Source organism: Littorina saxatilis, linkage group LG6 (assembly GCF_037325665.1).
Source record: "Littorina saxatilis isolate snail1 linkage group LG6, US_GU_Lsax_2.0, whole genome shotgun sequence".
NCBI lineage: Eukaryota > Metazoa > Mollusca > Gastropoda > Littorinimorpha > Littorinidae > Littorina > Littorina saxatilis.
This window is the reverse complement of record NC_090250.1, coordinates 7,492,040-7,518,903: the sequence shown is the minus strand read 5'-3', so window position 1 is coordinate 7,518,903 and position 26,864 is coordinate 7,492,040. Positions and strand designations below refer to the sequence as shown.

The window sequence follows — 26,864 nt, the reverse complement described above, 5'->3', positions numbered from 1 at the left end:
TATAAAAAGTGCGCTTTCGTTTTAAGCGCTGTACGAAATACTACGCTACACTGACTTGTCATTTTCTGCACGGGTTTCCTGTGAAGCGCTATGAGCTACTTCGCTATACTGGCTTGTCACTTTTTGCACGCTTAATTCGCAGCGCTTTCTCGGCGCATGGCCGCGGGGGACAAAGCTATAAAGGTTTGGTGATAATAAGGGAATGCAGCCTGTTAATTTCATTCGGTGTGTTCGACAGTTTGACTAAATGTACTAATTTCGCTTCACGCGACTTGTTATCTTTCTTTTACCGGTCTCTTTTTCATCTTTCCTTTGTTTCTTCGTTGTCTGTTTGTCTCTGTCTAGCTTGCTTTCTGTTTGTCTCTGTCTAGCTTGTTTTCTGTTTGTCTCTGTCTAGCTTGTTTTCTGTTTGTCTCTGTCTAGCTTGTTTTCTGTTTGTCTCTGTCTAGCTTGCTTTCTGTTTGTCTCTGTCTAGCTTGTTTTCTGTTTGTCTCTGTCTAGCTTGTTTTCTGTTTGTCTCTGTCTAGCTTGTTTTCTGTTTGTCTCTGTCTAGCTTGCTTTCTGTTTGTCTCTGTCTAGCTTGTTTTCTGTTTGTCTCTGTCTAGCTTGTTTTCTGTTTGTCTCTGTCTAGCTTGCTTTCTGTTTGTCTCTGTCTAGCTTGTTTTCTGTTTGTCTCTGTCTAGCTTGTTTTCTGTTTGTCTCTGTCTAGCTTGTTTTCTGTTTGTCTCTGTCTAGCTTGTTTTCTGTTTGTCTCTGTCTAGCTTGCTTTCTGTTTGTCTGTTTGTCGTTCCTTCTTTCTGGTATGATTTTGTTCTTTTCTGTCTGACGATATTTTCTCTCTCTCTCTCTCTCTCTCTCTCTCTCTCTCTCTCTCTCTCTCTCTCTCTCTCTCTCTCTCTCTCTCTCTCTCTCTCTCTTTCTCTCTCTCTCTCTCTTTCTCTCTCTCTCTCTTTCTCTCTCTCTCTCTCTCTCTCTCTCTCTCTCTCTCTCTCTTTCTCTCTCTCTTTCTCTCTCTCTCTCTCTCTCTCTCTCTCTCTCTCTCTCTCTCTCTCTCTCTCTCTCTCTCTCTCTCTCTGCCTGTGGATCTGTCTGAATTAGCTGTACATTTTTTTCTGGGTTCTTTTATTTCTGAATTTCTTTTCTTTTTCTGAACTCATTGTATTGTCTTCACATATAAATTGGATTTGTAATACCAATTTATCATTTTATTTCTCCGTTAGAACATTACTGCAGTGGGGTCAGCCAGCAATGCCACAACGATGGATTCTTGACGCTGGTGGATGACCAGTGCTCCTGTCTCTGTCCTCCTGGGCTGGACCCAACCACTGGCTGCACTACGGTCGTAAAACAAGGTACGCCATCTGGAGTTATTTTGTAAAGTGCTGCGCACATGGCAGATTTTCGACCAACTTTCCCCCGAATAATAAAAGCTTCCATTCTTTTGGACGAATGCAAAAATCAGTACTGACAAAAGACCTCGATCGCAGCGAAAATGCACTCAGAATCCTTGTTCAAACTGGTACGGAAAACACAAAACGGTACATTTGTTATGTTTTCAAAGCGGGTTTAACATGTGTTTCTGTGTTGTTGTTTTTATATTTAGTCAAGTTTTGATTTATATTTAGTCAAGTTTTGACTAAATATTTTAACATCGAGGGGGAATCGAAACGAGGGTCGTGGTGTATGTGTGTCTGTGCGTGTGTGTGTGTGTGTGTGTGTGTAGAGCGATTCAGACTAAACTACTGGACCGATCTTTATGAAATTTGACATGAGAGTTCCTGGGTATGAAATCCCCATACGTTTTTTTCATTTTTTTGATAAATATCTTTGATGACGTCATATCCGGCTTTTCGTGAAAGTTGAGGCGGCACTGTCACGCCCTCATTTTTCAACCAAATTGGTTGAAATTTTGGTCAAGTAATCTTCGACGAAGCCCGGGGTTCGGTATTGCATTTCAGCTTGGTGGCTTAAAAATTAATTTATGACTTTGGTCATTAAAAATCGGAAAATTGTAAAAAAAAATAAAAATTTATAAAACGATCCAAATTTACGTTTATCTTATTCTCCATCATTTGCTGATTCCAAAAACATATAAATATGTTATATTCGGATTAAAAACAAGCTCTGAAAATTAAATATATAAAAATTATTATCAAAATTAAATTGTCCAAATCAATTTAAAAACACTTTCATCTTATTCCTTGTCGGTTCCTGATTCCAAAAACATATAGATATAATATGTTTGGATTAAAAACACGCTCAGAAAGTTAAAACAAAGAGAGGTACAGAAAAGCGTGCTATCCTTCTTAGCGCAACTACTACCCCGCTCTTCTTGTCAATTTCACTGCATTTGCCATGAGCGGTGGACTGACGATGCTACGAGTATACGGTCTTGCTGAAAAATGGCAGCTACTTGACTAAATATTGTAGTTTCGCCTTACGCGACTTGTTTTTGTTTTGTTTTGGTGTGTGGTGGTAATACCGCTGCTGCTCTAGAAAGCATGGACACATATTTGTGCTGGTCTACACGATTGTTTGAAGGGGAAGGACGGTGTCTTTGACTTAGTGTTATCAAATAGATTTGGAATCGTGACGAGGATGATGTGAGTGTGTGTGTATGTGTGTGTGTGTGTGTGTGTGTGTGTGTGTGTGTGTGTGTGTGTGTGTGTGTGTGTGTGGGTATGTACGTGTGTGTGTATGTGTGCGTGCGTGCGTGTCTTTGCGTGCGTGCGTGCGTGCGTGTGTGTGTGTGTGTGTGTGTGTGTGTGTCTGTGTGTCTGTGTGTGTGTGTGTGTGTGTGTGTGTGTGTGTGTTACACAATATTCACCTTTTGCTTCAGTTACGACAAGCTCGCAATGGCCGAAAGGATTGTACGCCATTATGTCACCTAGCACCGGTTGCCCAGGAAACAACGAAGAATTCTCCCGGGGCAGCTGGGCCCACAAAGGGGAGGGAGGCAACTCCATTAGCGACTACTTCAACTTGGCGGGGAAATTTGAATCCGACACTTTTGAGTACGAGTTCTGTGTGAAGAACGACAACTCTGGTAGCACCGGTCCTGCCTGGGAGACGGGGCGTTACTGCATACTGCGTGTGGGTGGTGCCTGTCCTGACGGTATGTCTGCCTGGGATTAGATTTTAACATGTTCTTCTTCTTCTTCGTTCATGGGTTGAAACTCCCACGTTCACAACTGCTTTTGAACGAGTGGGTTTTTAATTGTATGGCTGTTTTTATCCCGCCATTCAGGCAGCCATACGCCGCTTTTGGGGGAAGCATGCTGGGTATGTTCGTGTTTTTGTAACCCACCGAACTCTGACAAGGATTTTAACTTTTGAAAGCTGGGATCGAGATTCAGATTTTTAACATGATTTTAAGAAACAGATTTGAAAGACATGAGATTTTTTTAAAAAGCTTCCACAATTTCACTGTGATTGATCTAAACGAAACTAGTTTTAAAGGCCAATATCGACGAGAGGCAGATGTAGCTCAAGTTTTTCGGGCTGGCAATGCAAGGTTTAGCTCTGTGGCCTTCTACTTTTACAAGCAGGATTCGAACAGTCCTTAAAGGTTTGTAAAAATGTGTAACAATTATGACCACCCCAAGTCCTTTAAAGTTTTTATAAATTGACCTTTTGTGTGTACAAGTTCGCAAAAACTGCTCTGTGATTAAAATATTCTTTCTGAAAATGTGTGCCTTCAATGTGAATGTTCAACCTGCTTTGTGAAACAAAAAAAATGAAAAATGAAAGATTCAAGAAGCGAACATAAATGCGTCTCATTCAAAGCGAAAGTAGATTAGCAAGGGGCAGTACTCAGTTTGACTTTGGCAGACATTCAGAACTTTCCATTGTCTTGGTTTAATCCACTGATCTAAAAATAATGGATAGCGCGTCCCTTCTTATTGGCTATCACAACGTTGACTCCATCGGATCCACCATCTTGGAACACCGTTCTGCTCCTACCTGACTGGACGCACTCAGGCTGTTGTGATCCAGAATAAGCACTCCGAGGACACCATATTAAAGTATGGTGTCCCACAAGGATCTGTGTTAGGCCCAGTGTTATTCACTATGTACATGCAGCCGTTAAGCAAAGTCATAAAGCACCACAATGTCCTGTACCACATGTTCGCAGACGACACTCAACTACAAAAATCCGCACACACCAAACAGTTTACAGAGTTAGTGCAGTCAATAGAATCATGCAGCGATTCCATCAAACAGTGGATGACAGTCAACAAGCTCAAGATGAATGATGATAAGACAGAGATCATGCCAGTTGGCAAACAATCAAAGTTAAAGCTTCTTTCAGAAACATCCAGTCTTACCCTTTCTGATACCACAGTCACATTCAGCACCAAAGTAAAAAACCTGGGTGTCCACCTTGACAGTAACCTGTCAATGGACGCCCACATCAACTCACTCTGCAGAACCGCCTTTCTTGAAATGCGGAGGATTAGCCAAATCAGACACCTTCTTTCCCTCGACGCAACCAAGACACTGGTTTCGGCTTTTATTTTGTCGAGACTGGATTACTGCAACTCGCTCCTAGCCGGCCTCCCAGACGCCAAGCTAGACCGCCTACAGCGCATCATGAACAATGCAGCACGTCTTGTGCTGCGCAAGCGCAAGCGCGACCATGTCACCCCTCTCCTCATGACCCTTCACTGGCTACCAATCAAAGCACGCATTACATATAAAATAGCTACCCTGTGTTACCGTAGCCTTCAAGACTCTGCCCCTTCTTACCTGTCTTCGCTCTTAAAGCCACACGTCCCCACACGCAACCTCAGATCCGCTGACGCAGGGCACCTTGTTGTCCCACGCGTCAAACTGAACGCTTTCGGCAAGCGCGCCTTTACCTACACAGCTCCCTCTATTTGGAACTCTCTGCCCATGTCTGTCCGCCTTTCTACCTCTCTCCCTTCCTTCAAGTCCTCTCTAAAAACACACCTCTTCCGGGAATACTTCAACCCCTAGCCTGTGCGAGTGATTCGATGTTGTCCGTGTGTGTGTTTGTGTGTGTGTGCGAGTGAGCGACACGAGTATATGCGAGTAATTGGTTGTGTGCACTGTTCAGTATTTGCCACATTAAGGAGAGGGGTCGCTTGCCATCGTAGCGCGCTGTGGGCCGGCTGGGGGCGGGTTGCTTGCGAGGGCTGTATTTTGTACATTGATTATTTGATACATGTATAATTATTAAATGCGTCTCCAGGAATATGTTTAGTTTAAATCTTGTGTCGATACTATTTAATTCTGCCTCGCTATTAGCCATTGAGTAAAACTGTTTTATCACCATTGCTTTATTGTTGTTAATTCGTCTCCAGAAATATGTTTTGTTTTAATCTTGTGTCGATACTATTTAACTCTGCCTCGTTATTAGCCATTGAGTATAACTGTTTTATCACCATTGTTTTATTGTTGTTCTTTGGCCATTTACGTTGAATGACTTGTTATACATTGACATTGATAGTTTTATTCTTCTTCTTCTTCGTCGTTCGCTAGATAGTTTTATTATAAGAACCTTTTTTTTTAATTCCTATTAACTCGATGTTCTTTAACTATGTTTGTAAATTGTTAGAGGATCTTTTAGTAGAAGTGTTTAACTGTCGAAGCTGCTTTTACCTAAGAGACCGACTGTATATTGTGCTGTTGTACTTGTCAGACTTGATTGTACCAAGTCCTTCACATGTTGTAATGCGCTTAGAGCCAAATATTTTTGTTTTTTGTAAGGGATAGGCGCAATATAAATACACTTTATTATTATTATTATATTAAGACTGCTGTCAACTCTCTAAACTACGATTATTTCCCTTTGACCCTGTTTGTCAGTGTTGTGGGGTATAGTGGAGTAGCACGGGGTTAAACGCCCAGGTGAGGTCAAACGCCCATCACCTATATTTCGGATATATGACATGACCGAACGCGTCACTTCCTGCTTTTCTGACTTCGTTTACCAAGCAGACGTTCCCGCCGTCTGCTTGGTAAACGAAGTAAGATGGCGGCATTCTGGTTACGCTGTTTCATTGGCTGTACGCTATCCATTATTTTTAGATCAGTGGTTTAATCCAAATTCATTTTGTTTGACTATGCCAGGTGCGTGATCTTTCATTGATACGTGGCTTACAAAGCCTACATTTTCACAGTGGCTTGCAAAAGACCTCTCTGTCAACAAAGGTTAGGGTAAAGTCATTTGAAAATTCTGCAGTAGCCACACATGTAAAATATATACTGTTATGTCTATGTACCATGTGATGTGACAACAGTAGTGAAAGGTTGTAATGATCCGATATCTCTCTTTTGTTTTTCTTTCATTTGTTCGATATCACACGGACATTTACCTTCTGGAACACCCTCAGGCTTCGAGGATGGCTTTATTCAGTACGACGACGCAGACGACACTCCGCGAACAAAGACGGGTAGTCTGCCGGACGGTGATTTCAATGCAGACACTCGCCTGGAGTTCTGTTGCCGTGACGATGGCTTCACCTCTGTACCTCTGGAAAACCTGCCCAACACCCAGCCTCTCATGTTGCTGCTCGCTCAGGGTGAAGACTGCCAGGAAATTGCAGGTACTGCACAGCACATACTACATTTTTAATAAAAATAAAAACGGAATATTTACATCCTATAATCTCTCTCACGTATGTAGGATGAATAAGGCACAATAAAAATATATGTTGGTTTAGGGTAACCCGACCGACCCTATTTTTTTCCACCGACCCTAACACTTTTTTTTTTATTGCTCAAAACAAATCCCCCCAAATAACAACCTCTGGCACATTTTGCGAACCATACCAAGACTAAAAAAAAAATAAAAAAAAAAAAAGAGCCGACCTGCCGACCCTATCTTTTTTGGTAATGTTGCCCTGAACCAACATATATTTTTGTTTGGCCTTATTCATCCTACATACGTGAGAGAGACCAGCCAACTGATAAAAATAAGCATTATGCTTGAGTGTGGATCCTATACGCCAGATATTGTATGTGTCACGATAGTTAAATTGAATAAAGTTTTGTTTAAAGGCATATGTACTCGATGACTATACACGCTAATTGCTTTACCAACAGCTGGAGACATGTTAAATTAAGTTCCCTGCAAAATATTGTGGTCTAGGACCCCTTCAATGTTGAGATATGTTAATTTTCATTTTGATCTGGATCGTCCTATTTATAGATTTGGCAACACATGTAACGTTGATGCAAGGGAGCTAACACCGCGGCTTTGTTGACATCCTCACTTTTTCAGAGGCTAGAACAAGCTGTAATGCATGTATTATTGTCCGCGCATGGTGACATATCGTCATTATATGGTCTTATTCCCCCCTCTGCTTCTTTACCTCTGTAAACTTGTAGAGCTAGTTATTTTTCGATAATGACCCAGCAAGTTTGAGCAACCAAACAAATAACGAGCCAGCAACAGCCTGAATCCTCGATAGTGCAATGGGTTGAGAAGCTGTTCTGTTTCGGTACTACTTTTGCGACTGAAAAGTTCCGAACGCTCTATACGTACGAAGTATACATCTCTGGAGCAAACAATACAAACATACCGCATTTAAATTAACAACTACAGGCCTGAACACATGAATCTCCATATAAAATCCATGAGTTCGGTTGTTTTCTGAATCTAAATCTGCCGTGCAAAAACCGTTCATCACAAGCAAATTCCCAAGGCAGGTAACTCATACTCTGGCGACAAGAGTAGTTCCCCTTCTTTTAACGCAGTTTCTTCGACAACACTGACTGCAATCCGACGGTCAGTTTTCAACAATATTTCATTTTATAAACAGATCACACGCAACCAAATGCACACATCTCATCAATTTAAACAACATAAAGCGGTTTCATACACTATTTTCCCCAGAAAACTGAACTTCATACAGTAATTAACGTTGGAACACGGGTGCAAAAGTTCGTCTGCTAGTCCCATTTGACGAAAGAACATTTACTAAGCGATACTAAAACATAAACAGAACACACAATATCTGCCTTTACTGCCACAGCAGAATAACACCATATCTGTGTACTTGATTTTAGTCCAAAACAGGGAAACTGAAAAGAAGTGTTAACAGAATGGAATGATTTGCACGGAACTATACAACCGCGCATTAATCGATCGCCTGCGCAGGTTGACTGGTTGAGTGATTCGGATTCGATCAAACTTTCGCACAAAAACTCCTGTTTTTTTGGAATAACTGAAGAAAGGAGGAATAAAGAGGTTACACACCTCGTCTCAGTGATTATTAAAAATAATGGTCTCAGTTCGCGGTCATGAAAAAGCTCGCTGAAGCTCGCATTTTTCATGATCCGCTAACTTCGACCATTATTTTTAATAATCACTGAGACTCGGCATGTAGGCTAACCTCTACTTATGGTGCGTTTGACATCGATTATGGGCAAACTACACTTTGTAAACACGGGAGCGCGTACATATGCCTTTAAACCAAGTGATAAAAAACCCATCTCTTCACACGTGTGTATATCATGTAAATGGGGTCGGGTCAAATTGCAGTCTGGCAGAGACCTCAGAAGTCATTTTTCTTTGCTCTTAAGGAAAAAGTCACTGCGCAGACTTTATGCTCAAAACACTTAGCTGTTTCCTCTGAGAGAATGCTGAGAACTTACACGTGACACTAAAATTCCTATTTCGCTTAGGCCAAATAAAATGATATGTTGGTTTAGGGTAACGTGACCAAAAAAGAAAGGGTCGGTAGGTCGGCTTTTTAATTTTTTAATTTTGTTTTCTCATTTTCTTAAATTTAGTCGATTTTGGAAGAGTTTACTTCCCTTGGTCTCGGTATGGTTAGCAAAATGTGCCAAAATGTGTGGGTTTTTTTTTTTTTTAAATGAAAACAAAGTTGTAGTGTCGGAGGGGACAAAATAGGGTCGGTCGCGATGGTTTATATTCTACGAAGATATTTGATTAAAAATACCTCGATCTTTCTAGTGAAACCGGGGTTGGCGATTAGTGTGCACAGGTAGACGCCGAAACGCCAAAAAATACTTCAAATCATCGAAAACGTTTCCGTCATATTGCCGAGAGCAGTATTCCGTGTCACGATTTTGTTACAGAAACGTTTCGTTTTACCCTTAGAAAGGACGAGTTATTTTCTTTTCCAGGCATGCGCTGGACAGAGGAGTACTTCCGGTTCGAAAGTTTTCCAGAGAAAGCTGCGAAAAATGGCACTCTCCCACACGTTACGAGTGGTACAACATTCAAGATATGGTTTTGCTACTACGTGCCAACAAACGCGGGTAACTGTTAGAAAGCAACATAATCACTTAAGAGCATCTGAGTGATCGACAAGAAGAAGAAGACTTAAGAGCGTGAAAAGAAAGATTGTGGGCGTATGAGTGTGTGTGTGTGTGTGTGTGTGTGTGTGTGAGTGTGTGTGTGTGTGTGTGTGTGTGTGTGTGTGTGTGTGTGAGTGTGTGTGTGTGTGTGTGTGTGTGTGTGTGTGTGTGTGTGTGTGTGTGTGTGTTACTTATTGCACATGATTAACTATGTATGGGTTTTTTTATAGGCACATTATTATACGTGTATGTTTGTGTACATTTGTCAAAAACTACGAATAGATAGAAGTAGGATTCTTCCTGTAGATACGACAAAATACCAGGAAACTAGAGTAAATATGTACAAAAGTATTCATAGCTTTTTGAGGTGATATTTTTGTTTTGAGTAGCTGTATGCTCTAGGGTAGGAAACTATTCTCTTGTTTAATGCAAAGAGATTCGGTACCTAGTTGGTTTGGTTTTCTGTAATGAATTAGTGGTGCTTATCTATATCTAACGATTCACGAAAACAAACTTGTTTTAAGGAGGTATGTTTTTGTTTTTGCATGATATAGATTGTGGAGGGGAGATAACACTGACAAAGGACAACCGGCAAGCCGTCATTACCTCCCCTAATTATCCGGCATCGTATGCAAATAATATAGAATGCAATTGGCTGATCAAGGTGAGAGTCACGTTTTTTTTCTTCACATTCTCACAACCACATGCACGCACACACACACGCACGCGCACACACACACACACACACACATGCACTTACATACACACAGACACACACACACACACACACACACACATCGTATGCAAATAATATAGAATGCAATTGGCTGATCAAGGTGAGAGTCACGTTTTTTTTCTTCACATTCTCACAACCACATGCACACACACACACACACACACACACACACACACACACACACGTAACATTCTTCTTTTTTTCATTGGTAACTCTTCCATAAGTACGAGGTGTCGTCATTTTCACAATGTTCGCGTTTGAAGCGTGGTGAAATTGAGGAATAACCAGTTGGTTTTTGAACAGAAGACTTCTGCTGTATTTATGTTTGCAAGTGTTACCTTCTTGCGCCTTTATTCGTTACACTCGATATTTCATATGAACACTTGCTCCTGAGCGTGTGACGTCATTTTCCACACTTTGCTTAAAGGCATACTAACGCACTCCCGTGTTTACAAAGTGTAGTTTGCCCACAATCGATGTCAAACGCACCATAAGACCATATAATGACGATACGTCACCATGCGCGGACCATAATACATGCATTACAGCTTGTTCTAGCCTCTGAAAAAGTGAGGATGTCAACAAAGCCGCGGTGTTCTCTCCCTTGCATCAACGTTACATGTGTTGCCAAATCTATAAATAGGACGATCCAGATCAAAATGAAAATTCAAATATCTCAACATTTAAGGGGTCCTAGACCACAATATTTTGCAGGGAACTTAGTTTAGTCTGTCTCCAGCTGTTGGTAAAGCAATTAGCGTGTATAGTCATCGAGTACATATGGCTTTAAAGACATACGATACCCAAAAAATCCAAGACGTCTCTTTTTGGCCCTCTCTTTCGAAGTGACATCTCCAACGCCAAAAGCCAAACAATGTTCGAAAAGACGTCCCAACGTGGATAATGACAACACGTAAACATTCTGTCACTTCTTTTGCATGTCTCCGCGGGAAGTGAAAAAGTGAAAGAATTTCGAGAACGAAATTGTCTGGATGACTTCAACCAGTAGAAAATTGATCGTGAGGTCACCGGCAGTCTGTGCATGTATCGGTATCGTATATCATTAAGTGTTACGTAGCCTACTCTAGACCTCGCTATTACTATCGGCAGTGTTGTTAGTCCTACTGAAAACGAATGTTATCCCTATATGTGTTGTCAGGCAGGCGAACCGGACGCACGTGTTTTGCTAAACTTCGATAAAATGAAAGTATCAACACTCAATGATGACTGCAAAGACTCGCTGGAGATACGATATAATATTCCCGGACAACCTGGTATGAGGTACGTTATCACAATATGTTCTATTCTTGGACATCCTGATGTAAAGTATATCATAAAAATACTGTATCAAAAACATACAAGAAAAGTGTGTGTATGTGCTGTGTGTGTGTGTGTGTGTGTGTGTGTGTGTGTGTGTGTGTGTGTATGTGTGTGTGTGTGTGTGTGTGTGTGTGTGTGTGTGTGTGTGTGTGTGTGTGTGTGTGTGCGTGTGTTTTTGGACAAGACAGAGAGAGTGTGAGTGAGAGAGAGTGGGAGAGAGATAGCGTTAGAGCGTCATCGTGCAAAGAATTATCATCAAAATCTCTGGGTAGGGACATTTTTGTGTGGAATGAAGTCAAAGCCCTGTGTGTGTGTGTGTGTGTGTGTGTGTGTGTGTGTGTGTGTGTGTGTGTATGTGTGTGTGTGATTCAAAATTATAGAAGTAAAGACCGGAACAAGACCAAAATCAGATAAATGAACGAATAAAAGAATTAATGGATAACACCAGTTTAACACCAGTTGGATAAGCAAATACAAAATGAAGTAAAAAGGAACAACCAAATAAATGTATACATACATATTAATGAAAATAAAAGTAAGCGAATGCAATTGAGATTATTGCGTCATCAGATACTGTGGTGACGGAATAGGGCGTACCATCCGGAGCATGAACAACACTGTCATACTGACGCTGCGTTCAGACCGCCATGACGCTGCAGAGGACACGGGGTTCAACTTGACAGCCTCCCTGTTTATCCGTAAGTGAAGTATATAGAGAATACTACACGGCGTGCTGTGTCATACCAGATTTACGAGAGTTGCTTTTTTTAAATACTAGCAGTCAGGGCCCGGCTTCGCCCGGGGAAATAGCCGAGCCTTTTGTAATTTATTCCAAGAACCATCATCACACATGAGTGAACGGCCTTAACTGGCATATACAGTTACGGCCTTAACTGGCATATACAGTTTTAAAGAAATTACACGGGAGTTAATGCTTTAATTTGGGTGCGAAATTTGTTGCAATAATTTTTTGCCCAAGTTTATATAGTAGATTAAACTGCGAGCGAAAGTGCATTGTCATTGTCTTAACGGTTTTGAGATTTGTGTTTCTGCAACTGTTTTGACATGTGCAAGTAATCCAGAGAGGGTGAATACAGCGAATACAACTTTTTTGAGCGCTCTAGCGCCGTTAGTTTGTCAGAACAGGAGGTGGTCCATATTAGGAGCCGGTCCATATTAGGAGCCCTTCCCCTACATGTCACTAACGCGGAGGATGAGAAGAATCTTCTCAAATCGAAAGAAGGGACTCGGTGATTGTGAGCATTAGCCAATCAACTGTTTCACATCAGTCATGTGGCACAAGTACTTACTGGTTTTGTCCACTAGAGGTTCATTGACTGACTCAGCCATGAATCAATCAGTCATTTTGCAAGCCAATCAGTCAAGAAAAAAAGCCACGTGACTAAGAACACAAATTGAATGTCCCCCATCCAATGATGTTGGTGCCATTGTTGTTCTTTTTCGCCAAAATAAGACGATCTGACTGACTCTGCTGCATGGCTATCGGTCAACTGACGGATTGAGACTCCTGTGTGTCGGTCTTCACCGAATTTAACATGGCAAAAGACCGATGACCGACGCCCAAGCCAATCCCTGCAATCATCATGATCATTATTATCATTATCATTATCATTATTAATACTGACACTTTTCTCAGCCGAGGAAGACGAGTGCTTCGATCCCCAAACGAAAGGAAAGTCGTACCGTGGGAAGAAAGACTACACGCGCAGTATGAAGTCTTGCTTGGACTGGACCCAAGTCACTGGCTGTCTCCACCATGCATATAAACCAGGGTCAGAACATGCTTGGGGGGGGGGGGGAGGGGGAGAGAGAGAGAGAGAGAGAGTGTGTGTGTGTGTGTGTGTGTGTTTGTGTGTGTGTGTGTGTTTGTGTGTGTGTGTGTGCGTGTGTGTGTGTGTGTGTGTGTGTGTGTGTGTGTGTGTGTGTGTGTGAGTGTGTTTGTCGTTATAAGGACATATTGTAAAAAAAAAAAAAAAAAGGCCCTTCCTTAAAATAAAGTTCAGCTTCACTTACTGGCGAACGCCAAGCTCTTCGCTCTCTGTCTGTCTGTCTGTCTGTGTGTCTATCTGTTTGTCTGTCTATCTGTCACTGTTTCTGTATCTGCGTCTATGTCTGTGTGTCTGTGTGTTGTTTCTTATTTTCCCGATATGTTCGTAAATGTCCATAGTTGTTCATTCGCAAAAAAACTGAGTACATGATGGCAGTGATTTTGTTTTTGTTTTTTGTTTTTTTCTCATTCCGCAACTGTTGTCCTTGTCATTGTCAGTGATTTTGGAGCTGGACTAGACAAGAACTACTGCCGTAACCCTGACAACACTGCCATGCCCTGGTGCTTCACAGGCAGAGACTGTAGCAGGGACTATTGCGATGTCTGTAATGTCGGTGAGTTTTGACTTTTCAGAGAGACAAGACAAGAGAAGAAAAATTCGTTATTAACGAGGGTAATGGCATAAGCAAACAGGTGCTTTTTCTTTACATCCAGCCATCGCCAGTGAGAGGGACTTATCTAATGATAAAACGTTTTAATCTTTTATGAATGTGAAAAAAGAGAGAAAGAGACAGAGACAGAGAGAGAAACAGAAAGTGAGAGAGACAGAGAGAGACAGACAGACAGACAGACAGACAGACAGACAGAGAGTGTTCGATCGAAAGGCCTTTAGTTGTATGACAACACATAACTTAGCTGGTTTATTCCTTTGTACAATATTACAGAAATTTAACATACATTATTATGAGTTATTTCTAATATGCTGACTGTTAGCAAATGATAACAGGCATGTCAATGTGACAGGGGAGGCTACCGCTCCTTTCACAGCAGGCTCTGCACCCGAGTTGTTGGCCTTTAAGTCAACACCGGTGGATTGTGGAATTCTGGGTTTGTGATGGGGTCTGGTGGTTTCCGATTGTCTTTATCTTCATGGAAACCTTCGGGTTTGCATAACAGTTTTTATAGGGCTAAGAAATTGGCCCTAACATTTTCAATCCTGTTTGATTGCACTTCGCCTTCCGAGGTGATCGTAGTGTTACGGCACTCGGTTACATCTGGCGCTTGCGAGCAGGGATGGGACTCGGCATGATATGTTCAGGTAATGGCATAATATGACCACTGAACATTTTCGTGCTGTTCCCATTCTGCGAACTTGGGATGGACAGTGGTCACCCGGTTCGGAACTTCGGGACGAAGTTCATTCAAACGGGGGCGATTGTGACAGGGAAGGCTACCGCTCCTTTCACAGCAGGCTCTGCACCCGAGTTGTTGGCCTTTAAGTCAACACCGGTGGATTGTGGAATTCTGTTTGTGATGGGGTCTGGTGGTTTCCGATTGTCTGTATGTTCATGGAAACCTTCGGGTTTGCATAACAGTTTTTATAGGGCTAAGAAATTGGCCCTAACATTTTCAATCCTGTTTGATTGCACTTCGCCTCCCGAGGTGATCGTAGTGTTACGGCACTCGGTTACATCAAGAAAAAAGATATCAAGCATGAGCCTTTTAGGCGAATGCTGGTATCGTTTGTGAGATATGTCTGTTATCATTTGCTAACAGTCAGCATATTAGAAAAAACGGTTTTATTACCGTTTAATTCGACCAAAAGACATTTCGAAGCGACCCCGCGAATTAGACAGAACAGCCGCAATGGGAACTTGAGCGCTCCTACCTGATTATGCCTGTCAGTCAAATAATTCTCGTGACCTGGGTCAGCCAATCAGAGTAACACACCTGACGTGATGAGTATTCACAGGTCAAATGCATTTGACACACAACAATCTCACAAGATAAACCATGTTGAACATGCGTTTTGGTTGCTTCGCTTTTTCTTGTTGAACAGCTCTAGAGCGACAGATTTAGAACCGACTCCAGACGGATGGGAAATGACGTAAAGATACATTTGACGTAAAGCGAGTGACGCAATTTCACTTGATTTTTCCGAACTTTGATAATTTAGATTTCAAGTGAGCAGGTCGGCATTGCACTCCCAGAGGAAGGGCGGTGCCTTGCTGTTCCGTAAAGCACCCACCGACAAAACTCGCTTTTCGGTATTTTTTTTAAGATAAAGAGAGTATTATCTGACAGCATTTGAAGTGTCATTCTTTAGAATAAATCACGCTGATATTGTTGATTTAAATTTTTACTTTGTGTTGTTAATTTTTAGCTTGATAAACTAAAAGGGTCCCTGTCTGAATGTTATAACATTAAGAGGGTCACCTAGAATCCGTCCTGATTAGTCAAAAAGCCATATGGGGCACTGAATTGGTAATAACATCTTATACTGACTGTTTTGTCTGCTTCTGTCTTGATCAAGAACGCGTGTACAATCGAAAGGCGACTTGTCCTGATGATATCTGTGTACAAACACGTTTGGAAATCCTGGCGCTTGGTTGCGCAGATCACTGTAACCTTCCGCCCCCTTCCGCGCCAGTAAGAGGTAAGCTTACATTTATCAATCTGGTGTTGTGTTGTGTGGTGTTGTGGGGGGTGGGGGATGTGGTGTGGGGTGGTGTGGTAATGTGATGTGGGGTGGTGTTGTGTGGTGTGGTGTGGGATCGTGTGGTGTGGGTTGGTGTAGTTTGATTTGGGTTGGTGTGGTGTAGTGTGGTGTGGTGTTTGGATGGTGTGGTGTGGGTGGTGCGGTGCGTGGTGGTGTGGGGGTGGTCTGGGGTGGTGTGGTGCGGTGCGGTGTGGGCTGGGGTGGGGTGGTGTGGTGTAGTTTTGTTTCGTTTAGTTTAGTTTAGTCTAAATTAATGTTGTATCTTTTAGTGTACATTATTTTAGTTAAGTTTATTTTGGTTTGGTTTAGTTTGGTTCAGAATTCAAACAAACAAGACTGGCAGGTTTATCTTTGTTCCATGAACGTCCAGTCTTGTGCTTGATACTGACACGTACACAGCTAATTATATTTGTTTACATTGTTTGTAAGATGTTTAGTTACGCAAGTATTTCAAATTTATTTTACTTCTGTAGTAAGTTAACTTGTTTACATTTTATTATATCTTCATTTTATTTTCAGCTAAAACGTGCGACCAGCCTGGTAGCCTACCAGACGCGGTCATCATAGAAACTACAGGCCAGCTGACTGCTTCCACTTTCAATGTTGGAGACACGGTCACTTACAAGTGTAAAACAGGCTGTGAAACGCTCACACGTACATGTATGAGTGAAGGCGAGTGGTCTCCTGCAGGCTACGTATGTGGAGGTTTGTGGATCTTCTTTCTTTTTTTCTCTCAACAGTGTGATATATTGTTTTAATTTTTTTATCTTAACATCACAAGAGAAACCGGCACGGTTGGCCTAGTGGTAAGGCGTCCGCCCCGTGATCGGGAGGTCGTGGGTTCGAACCCCGGCCGGGTCATACAGGGTGACACGAAAAAAACAGATCCCACCAAAAGTTTAATATTTTCTGAAATAATCAGCCGATTCTTTTATTTTTTCAGGTGAGCCAAGCTGAAATGATGTTCTAACAGCCCACCAAGTTTGAGCTTCAAGATGTCATGGACAACGGAGCATAAGACATTTATAGTCGAGGCCTATTTTCGGTCGAATTCTATCCACGCTGCTCAACTGGAATTCAAAAGACAGTTTGGACGTAGAGACTTTCCTGTTAAATCAGTTATCTATGGATGGAGGGATAAGTTCAGAGACCATGGGACTGTCAATAACCTCAATAGTAAAAACCCTAACAGGGGATCCCACTCTGGTCGACCTAAATCAGCAAGGACACCGAGGAATATTGATTCAGTCAGAGAGTCTGTTGTGCGCAGCCCGAGCAAATCTGTTCGCCGGCGAAAATAGGCCTCGACTATAAATGTCTTATGCTCCGTTGTCCATGACATCTTGAAGCTCAAACTTGGTGGGCTGTTAGAACATCATTTCAGCTTGGCTCACCTGAAAAAATAAAAGAATCGGCTGATTATTTCAGAAAATATTAAACTTTTGGTGGGATCTGTTTTTTTCGTGTCACCCTGTACCTAAGACTTTAAAATTGGCAATCTAGTGGCTGCTCCGCCTGGCGTCTGGCATTATGGGGTTAGTGCTAAGACTGGTTGGTCCGGTGTCAGAATAATGTGACTGGGTGAGACATGAAGCCTGTGCTGCGACTTCTGTCTTGTGTGTGGCGCACGTTATATGTCAAAGCAGCACCGCCCTGATATGGCCCTTCGTGGTCGGCTGGGCGTTAAGCACACAAACAAACAAATCACAAGAGAATGTTTATAAAAAAAAAATCAAAACATAGAAGAGACACTTCTTCTTTCTTCTTCTGCGCTAATGGGCTGAAACTCCCACACGACGTGTGCACTCGTGTTTAATTCGGAAAGTATTCGTCCGAAGCGTTCGCACCTGGCACACCCGACTTGGTTGTTTATTTTTTAATTAGTTACTGATCCTATCTAACCTATTTATGGTTATTAATTACGACGTGTTGTGTCCCATTATTGCATTTCTTTTTTATATTTAGTCAAGTTTTGACTAAATATTTTAACATCGAGGGGGAATCGAAACGAGGGTCGTGGTGTATGTGCGTGCGTGTGTGTGTGTGTGTGCGTGTGTGTGTCTGTGTGTGTGTGTGTAGAGCGATTCAGACTAAACTACTGGACCGATCTTTATGAAATTTGACATGAGAGTTCCTGGGTATGAAATCCCCGAACGTTTTTTTCATTTTTTTGATAAATGTCTTTGATGACGTCATATCCGACTTTTCGTAAAAGTTGAGGCGGCACTGTCACGCCCTCATTTTTCAACCAAATTGGTTGGAATTTTGGTCAAGTAATCTTCGACGAAGCCCGGACTTCGGTATTGCATTTCAGCTTGGTGGCTTAAAAATTAATTAATGACTTTGGTCATTAAAAATCTGAAAATTGTAAAAAAAAATAAAAATTTATAAAACGATCCAAAATTTACGTTTATCTTATTCTCCATCATTTGCTGATTCCAAAAACATATAAATATGTTATATTCGGATTAAAAACAAGCTCTGAAAATTAAATATATAAAAATTATTATCAAAATTAAATTGTCCAAATCAATTTAAAAACACCTTCATCTTATTCCTTGTCGGTTCCTGATTCCAAAAACATATAGATATGATATGTTTGGAATAAAAACACGCTCAGAAAGTTAAAACAAAGAGAGGTACAGAAAAGCGTGCTATCCTTCTTAGCGCAACTACTACCCCGCTCTTCTTGTCAATTTGACTGCCTTTGCCATGAGCGGTGGACTGACGATGCTACGAGTATACGGTCTTGCTGAAAAATGGCATTGCGTTCAGTTTCATTCTGTGAGTTCGACAGCTACTTGACTAAATATTGTATTTTCGCCTTACGCGACTTGTTTTCTTTTTTTGTTGTATTTTTTCCCTTCAATTTCATGTGACCCTATGGGTTTCTGATATGAATTTTGACTAGCTTTGCCTTGCCTTGCCTTGGAATTTACCCATTTTTGGACAAGGGCAATGAGATATACCAAATTTTAAAATAAAATTACAAAATACTCCTTTAATTTTGCAGCATGTGATGACGGGTGGTATCATCGCGACGGCTCGTGCTACAAGTATCACGGTGACTTCGTGAACTTCGCATCAGCACAGAGCACTTGTGGCAAGCACGGGGCTGTCATTTCCTCCATGAAAGACGAAGTCGAGGAGGACTTTGTCTCGTCCCTCAGGTATTCCTGCCAGGCAATGTTCCTTACTTTTATAAGGACAGGTGTGTGTGTGTGTGTGTGTGTGTCTGTCTGTGTGTCTGTCTGTGTGTGTGTGTGTGTGTGTGTGTGTGTGTGTGTGTGTGTGTGTGTGTGTAAGGGAGGAATAAGATAGACAGACAGCCAGACAGAGAACGTGAGAGAAAGATTATGACGTTATAGTCCATCATGACATTTGAATACACTGTACATCACGTCCCGTCATTCCGTATTTTTATCATACCATCCTGAAGAAGGCAGTTTGTCGCTGCCGAAATATTGATAAAGAAAGACCTAACCTGGTTACTGCTGTGTCCTCTTTTTGTTTAAATAAGGACAGTCAAATCTTTGAGTCTTGAGCCAGCTTCCTTGCAGGTGCGCGCAGTTTTAATGCTATACGATACCGATACCTGTACAGCCTGGCGATGACCTTAAAACTAATATTTCTGCTGCTGACTTGACGAAGAACCCGAGACAATAATTATAAGATGTTTGGTGGCTTGTCGTCAGACCAGCTGTTTGTTGTTGGTCCGAGGGGGAGCATATGCAATTTCTCTTTTAGAGATTAATAAAGTTATTGTATTGTATTGTATTGTATTGTATCGTCTTCTGTTTCATCTTTATCGACCGGTGCCTTTCTGTAACTAGTTTTGAACACAGTTTAACATAACTCTATTAGCAAAAGCTAGCACGTGGTAACCGCTGGTGTTCAAATTACACTGAGTTGAGGGCTGTAACAGAAAGCGTGTTCAAAAGTGGAAAACGTAAAGCTGAACTAAACTAAACTAATGTTTGCCATGTGCTACCTGTTGCTCCTACCATATCACGCGGTGTTCAAAAGTGGTAACAGAAAGTGTGTTCAAAAGTGGTAACAGAAAGCGTGTTCAAAAGTGGTAACAGAAAGCGTGTTCAAAAGTGGTAACAGAAAGCGTGTTCAAAAGTGGTAACAGAAAGCGTGTTCAAAAGTGGTAACAGAAAGCGTGTTCAAAAGTGGTAACAGAAAGCGTGTTCAAAAGTGGTAACAGAAAGCGTGTTCAAAAGTGGAACATTCCAGGCTAGTGTGAAACTGCAAATGGGTTAAGTCCTTTGTACTGGAAACTTGCATTCTCACAGTAAGGTAATATATTGTACTACGTTGCAAGCCCCTGGAGCAAATTTTTGATTAGTGCTTTTGTGAACAAGAGACAATTGACAAGTGGCTCTATCCTATCTTCCCCCTTTCCCCGTCGCGATGTAACCCTTCGTGGTTGAAAACGACGTTAAACACCACGGGCACGGGGGCCCGGTAGCTCAGTTGGTAGAGCACTGGACTTGTGATCGGAAGGGACGGACACGGGTCAACTTTATGTGCAGACCCAGAGACGGAAGCCATGTCCCACCCCCGTGTCATCACAATGGCACGTAAAAGACCTTGGTCATTCTGCCATAAGTGCAGGTGGCTGAATACACCTAAACACGCAGACACCTGGGTAGTGCGACTCCGTTGCTGCTAGCTTTTCACTGGGAGGAAGCGACCCGAATTTCCTAGCGATGGGACAGTAAAGGAATGAAAATGAAAATGAAATGAAAAAAAATTAAATAAAGAAAGAAAAGACACATGAAATCAGTTTTTGCTTGAGTTCGTGTCCTAGTTGCATATTTTCACATTTTTCATGTCATGTATTTTGAATAAAATTCGTTTGAACCAACTGCAACTGAAAGCTGTTTGCTTGTAGGCCGCATATGTGGACAATGTGGCTTGGCGCCACGGACACGGAGGAGGAGGGAAAGTTTATCTGGCAGGATGGCACCACTGTCAAATGGACACACTGGGAAGGTACGGCTCTCTGCAAAATACTTTTTTTCCTTTTTTTCTCATTTTTAATGTTGTTTCATTTACTTTTTACATTTAGTCAAGTTTTGACTAAATGTTTTAACGTAGAGGGGGGAATAGAGACGAGGGTCGTGGTGTATGTGCGTGTGTGTGTGTGTGTGTGTGTGTGCCTCTGTGTGTGTGTGTGCCTCTGTGTGTGTGTGCCTCTCTGTGTGTGTGTGCCTCTAGATCTGTGTGTGTGTGTGCCTCTGTGTGTGTGTCTGTGTGTGTATGTGTGTGTCTGTGTAGAGCGATTTAGACTAAACTAATGGACCGATCTTTATGAAATTTGACATGAGAGTTCCTGGAAATGATATCCCCGGACGTTTTTTTCTTTTTTTCGATAAATGTCTTTGATGACGTAATATCCGGCTTTTTGTAAAAGTTGAGGCGGCACTGTCACACCCTCATTTTTCAATCAAATTGATTGAAATTTTGGCCAAGCAATCTTCGACGAAGGCCGGACTTCGGTATTGCATTTCAGTTTGGTGGCTTAAAAATTAATTAATGACTTTGGTCATTAAAAATCTGAAAATTGTAAAAAAACCATTTTGTTTTATAAAACGATCCAAATTTACGTTCATCTTATTCTTCATCATTTTCTGATTCCAAAAACATATAAATATGTTATATTTGGATTAAAAACAAGCTCTGAAAATTAAAAATATAAAAATTATGATCAAAATTAAATTTCCGAAATCGTTTTAAAAACTATTTCATCTTATTCCTTGTCGGTTCCTGATTCCAAAAACATATAGATATGATATGTTTGGATTAAAACACGCTCAGAAAGTTAAAACGAAGAGAGGTACAGTAAAGCGTGCTATGAAGCACAGCGCAACCGCTACCGCGCCAAACAGGCTCGTCACCTTCACTGCCTTTTGCACTAGCGGCGGACTACGTTCAGTTTCATTCTGTGAGTTCCACAGCTTGACTAAATGTAGTAATTTCGCCTTACGCGACTTGTTCTTTTTTACATTTAGTCAAGTTTTGACTAAATGTTTTAACAAAGAAGGGGAATCGAGACGAGGGTCCTGGGGCCAGTTTCATAAGATAGCAGTGAACCGACTGACAGTCGATCGACTGCCCAGTCGATGGACTGTGGTTGATCGCCGTGTCACCGAAAAGCGCGTTTCATGAGAGAATCACCGTCACCCGCGGACAACCGCAGTCGACCGACAGTACAGTAATCCGAATGGCCAAGTCAAGGGCTAAATTTAGCAACATTACCACTTCCGTTTGCTCATTCGCACATGGAAATGGCCGATTTCGAAGAAAAAACTAGTCTCGGCCCGCTCAAAATAACAATGACCGAGACTTTCAGTAATTGCTTCGCGTGACGTCTAACCCTCTTACGCCATAATGTGACGTCTTCAAGACATAACCCTGACTTGTCTCCTGGATTACTGCGTCATGATAGATAAATTTCGAAGAACAATCACAAGGTTGGCTCACAATCCAAAAAAGTGTGAGCATTCTGCCATTGACTGTGCGGATAATTACATTTATTTTCGGTTTACCGCAGTAAGCCGAACACAGTGTTGGGGGGAGAGCATCGCCGTGTTTGGTCGACTTCCGGTGAGACGACCCGCAGTCGGCCGACTGAAATTTTGTTCGTGAAACCCGATGACGTCGGATTACTGTGGTTCTCTCGGACAACTGCAGTTGGTCGACTGTGTTTCTGGCTTATGAAACTGGCCCCTGGTGTATATGTGTCTGTGTGTCTCTGTCTGTGTGAGTGTGTGTGTGTGTGTGTGTGTGTGTGTGTGTGTGTGTGTGTGTGTAGAGCGATTTAGAGTAAACTACTGGACCGATCTTTATGAAATTTTACATGAGAGTTCCTGGGTATGATATCCCCAGACTCGTATTTCATTTTTTCGATAAATGTCTTTGATGACGTCATATCCGGCTTTTTGTAAAAGTTGAGGGGGCACTGTCACACCCTCATTTTTCAATCAAATTGATTGACATTTTTGTAAAGCAATCTTCGACAAAGACCGGACTTTGGTATTGCATTTCAGCTTGGTGGCTTAAAAATTAATTAATGACTTTGATCATTAAAAATCTGAAAATTGTAATTAAAATAATTTTTTTATAAAATGATCCAAAATTACGTTCATCTTATTCTTCTTCATTTTATGATTCAAAAAACATATAAATATGTTATATTCGGATTAAAAACAAGCTCTGAAAATTAAAAATATAACAATTATGATTAAAAGTAAATTTCCGAAATCGATTTAAAAAGAATTAATCTTATTTCTTGTCGGTTCCTGATTCCAAAAACATATAGATATTATATGTTTGGATTAAAAACACGCTCAGAAAACTAAAACGAAGAGTTACAGAAAAGCGTGCTATGCAGCTGCACAGCAAAACCACTACCGCGCTAAACACTCGTCAGTTTCACTGCGTTTTGCACGAGCGGCGGACTACGGTCATTGTGAAAAATGCAGTGCGTTCAGTTTCATTCTGTGAGTTCTATAGTTTGACTAAATGTAGTAATTTCGCTTTACGCGACTTGTTTTTGTATAATAACAAGGTTTTATTTTATAATCGAACTAAACAGTGCGCTCCTTAATTCTTACATGAATAATGATGTTTAAATGTTACTGAAGAGATTATGAACTATATATACAATCAAAGGCAAGAACAAGGTATTGCTATGTGTTGTTTCATTTACTTTATTATTTCATTGCTGGGAAATTCCGGTCGCTTCCTCCTGGTGGTAAGCTAGCAGCAACAGAGTCGTGCTACCCAGGTGTGTGCGAGTTTAGGTGTAATCAGCCACCTGCTCTTATGGCAGACTGATTATCATTATGATTAGCTTTAAGTCTCAAACATCAGAAACATTTCTGCCCAGCGATCCTTTAAAACATGAAAGTTCAACATTGTGAATACCCTTTCAAAACCCCCCCTTGATATTGATATAAAAAAAGACTTTCTCTTTGTGAACATTATTTTTCTAGATTGAAGATTATCAACATAATTATGTGGTAATGTAAAATCTTTTTCCCAGATGGCGCCCCAAACAATTGGAACAATCAGGACTGCCTGGAGGTGTATGCTTCTATTTATAGTAACGAATGGAATGACATTGACTGTGGAACTCTTCTTCCCTTTGTCTGCAAATACCACCTGTCTGGTACTGAACAAACTTGGACATTGTGGCACACGACATTATGCTAGCAGAGGCATGGCCATATGATAGGACGAAGATGCACACACTCACAAGACGCAGAAATTAAAGACGCAATCCAGCAGCGACACGCTCGTACTCACGAACGCAAGCACACACACACACACACACACACACACACACACACACACACACACACACACACACACACACTTACACACACACGCGCGCGCGCACGCACGCACGCACCCCCTCCCCTCACACACATAAACACACATATGATTATAAATATATGATTATAAATACACACACACACATACACACACACACACGAACACACAAACATTTAAATAGACACACACACAAACACACACACACAGTGTCACACACACAGTGTCACACACACACACACACACACACACACACACACACACACACACACACACACACACACACACACACACGCACTCAAACATTTCCAAGGCTCATTTGATCGTTTTCAAAGTTTGATCCCTAAAGAGTGTAACCGGTTTATATTTCAGAGAGAAAGAAATGTGTTGACCGGAAGCCTGACTGTGAGTCAATGTTGATGGACAACCCGAACACCTGCACGGTTCATCGCGACTTTGCCAGGCAACTGTGTCCCTTTACCTGTGGAGTCTGTCTACCTGATGCCAGTAAGTGTATTCATGGGAAAGAAGTAGAAACAAGTCGCATGAGGCGAAATTACTACATTTAGTCAAGCTGTGGAACTCACAGAATGAAACTGAACACACTGCATTTTTTCACAATGACCGTAGTCCGCCGCTTGTGCAAAACGGAGTGAAACTGACGAGCCTGTTCAGCGCGGTAGTGGTTTCGCTGTGCTGCATAGCACGCTTTTCTGTACCTCTCTTCGTTTTAACTTTCTGAGCGTGTTTTTAATCCAAACATATCATATCTATATGTTTTTGGAATCAGGAACCGACAAGGAATAAGATGAAAAAATGAAAAAAAAACGTCCGGGAATATCATACCCAGGAACTCTCATGTCAAATTTCATAAAGATCGGTCCAGTAGTTTACTCTCAATCGCTCTACACACACACACGCACACACACACACACAGACACACATACACCACGACCCTCGTCTCGATTCCCCCTCTATGTTAAAACATTTAGTCAAACCTTGACTAAATGTAAAAAGTAAGTTGGTATTTACACATAGGTATGGTGTTATTTTCTTATAATAATAATAATAATATTAATAACTGGACATTTTTAAGTGCTAACGTATGGCTCTAGGTCCTTTACAAAAGAACATAATACAGAATAGAACAATTAAATGTACAACCTACATAAAACAATTAACCATTCGGACAAAAATCACCACATGTACTGTTCACACAAGTCTTCTTCTCCATGTACTTATAAAGTAATCTGTGAGCTTTCATCTGTGTGTTTGTCTAACTGATTCAAGTAAGTGTGGTCCTGGCAAAGGAATAGAACAAAACATGTGGGTATTTAGGCACAGGTATGGTGTCATGCTTTCCAAGTGCGAATGAAGTCATCTGTGTGCTGTGGCCCGTCTACCTTATTCCAGTGTGTTTGTTTGGAGTAAAGAGATATGAATAAAAAACACAGAAAGAACGGTAGGTTATTGGAACGTTTAAGTATTGACAAAAGAACAGCACGTAGACCCAGTTGCTTTTGAAGTGGACAGACACTGATGATATTTGTTCTTGTCTTACATCCGGTGTCGCTTGCGACGCTAGATCTAGCTCTGTGACCTTCTACTATAACAAGGCTTCGTGTCCTGGAGACGCTAGATCTAGCTCTGTGACCTTCTACTATAACAAGGCTTCGTGTCCTGGAGACGCTAGATCTAGCTCTGTGACCTTCTACTATAACAAGGCTTCGTGTCCTGGAGACGCTAGATCTAGCTCTGTGACCTTCTACTATAACAAGGCTTCGTGTCCTGGAGACGCTAGATCTAGCTCTGTGACCTTCTACTATAACGAGGCTTCGTGTCCTGGAGACGGATGTTCGGCTTTACACATTTGTTTTCTTCTTTTTTTCAAAAAACAAGAATGGTATGTAATTGGAACGTTTATTATAGACAAAACAAAACGTTACATTAACTAGTACGTCGACCCAAAGAACATGAAATTTCAAATAACCTACCATTCTTGTTTATTTATTCTGAATTTTGGAACGTTGGCAGTCTTTTTTGTTTTTGGATTCTTATTTCTTTCTTTCTTTTCCCCAGCTCCAAAGTGTCCTGTAACACCATCATCACAAGACGTGGAACTGGTCAACCCGTTGGGAGAAACGTCAGTGACCCGTGGAACAATGGCCACTTACAAATGTCGTGATGGGCTAGTGGTCAGTAAGGGACAGTTAGTGCAGGCCTGTGGACACGATGGGAGTCTAAATGGTCAACAACCAGTATGTGAAGGTGGGTGTGTATGCTACGAATTCTGTGTTAAAGGCACAGTAAGCCTCCCGTAAACCATCACAGATACTGTCAGGCTTTTACACACAGTACAAACACCCTTCCATTTGAACGCTCACCAAACGGGAACATCCTAGGTGCCCGACATAAAGAGCGAGCAATTTTCAAAGAACTAATTTTGCGGATTGTGTCAGAGACAATCGGACCGTGGTGCGTTTTGGCGCTAGTCCTAACTTTTAAAATCTAAATAATAAATTGACAGCTTGTTACACAAACAGTCTTAAATCATAAAAGAATTCTTTTTCCATCAAGACAAGATCAGTACAATTCGAAGCTTGACTGGGGGAAAAAAGTTTTAATAGTTTGATCGGAAGAAAGTTAGCCTTTAATGTATG

At 41.4% G+C, this 26,864-nt stretch overlaps 1 protein-coding gene across 1 annotated transcript in view; it reads left to right on the top strand.

The window, feature by feature from the left end:
* The window catches only part of LOC138969668 (uncharacterized), an 87,514-nt gene that overhangs the window by 16,061 nt on the left and 44,589 nt on the right, over nucleotides 1-26,864 (top strand). The window contains exons 10-25 of the mRNA XM_070342526.1: nucleotides 1,221-1,352; nucleotides 2,840-3,115; nucleotides 6,360-6,572; nucleotides 9,121-9,255; nucleotides 9,849-9,958; nucleotides 11,190-11,311; nucleotides 11,921-12,048; nucleotides 13,008-13,143; nucleotides 13,638-13,753; nucleotides 15,673-15,795; nucleotides 16,378-16,563; nucleotides 18,872-19,028; nucleotides 20,759-20,859; nucleotides 23,915-24,040; nucleotides 24,577-24,711; nucleotides 26,284-26,472. Coding sequence (XP_070198627.1) covers nucleotides 1,221-1,352; nucleotides 2,840-3,115; nucleotides 6,360-6,572; nucleotides 9,121-9,255; nucleotides 9,849-9,958; nucleotides 11,190-11,311; nucleotides 11,921-12,048; nucleotides 13,008-13,143; nucleotides 13,638-13,753; nucleotides 15,673-15,795; nucleotides 16,378-16,563; nucleotides 18,872-19,028; nucleotides 20,759-20,859; nucleotides 23,915-24,040; nucleotides 24,577-24,711; nucleotides 26,284-26,472 — 2,385 coding nt within the window. The remainder of the gene's footprint in view (nucleotides 1-1,220; nucleotides 1,353-2,839; nucleotides 3,116-6,359; nucleotides 6,573-9,120; nucleotides 9,256-9,848; nucleotides 9,959-11,189; nucleotides 11,312-11,920; nucleotides 12,049-13,007; nucleotides 13,144-13,637; nucleotides 13,754-15,672; nucleotides 15,796-16,377; nucleotides 16,564-18,871; nucleotides 19,029-20,758; nucleotides 20,860-23,914; nucleotides 24,041-24,576; nucleotides 24,712-26,283; nucleotides 26,473-26,864) is intronic.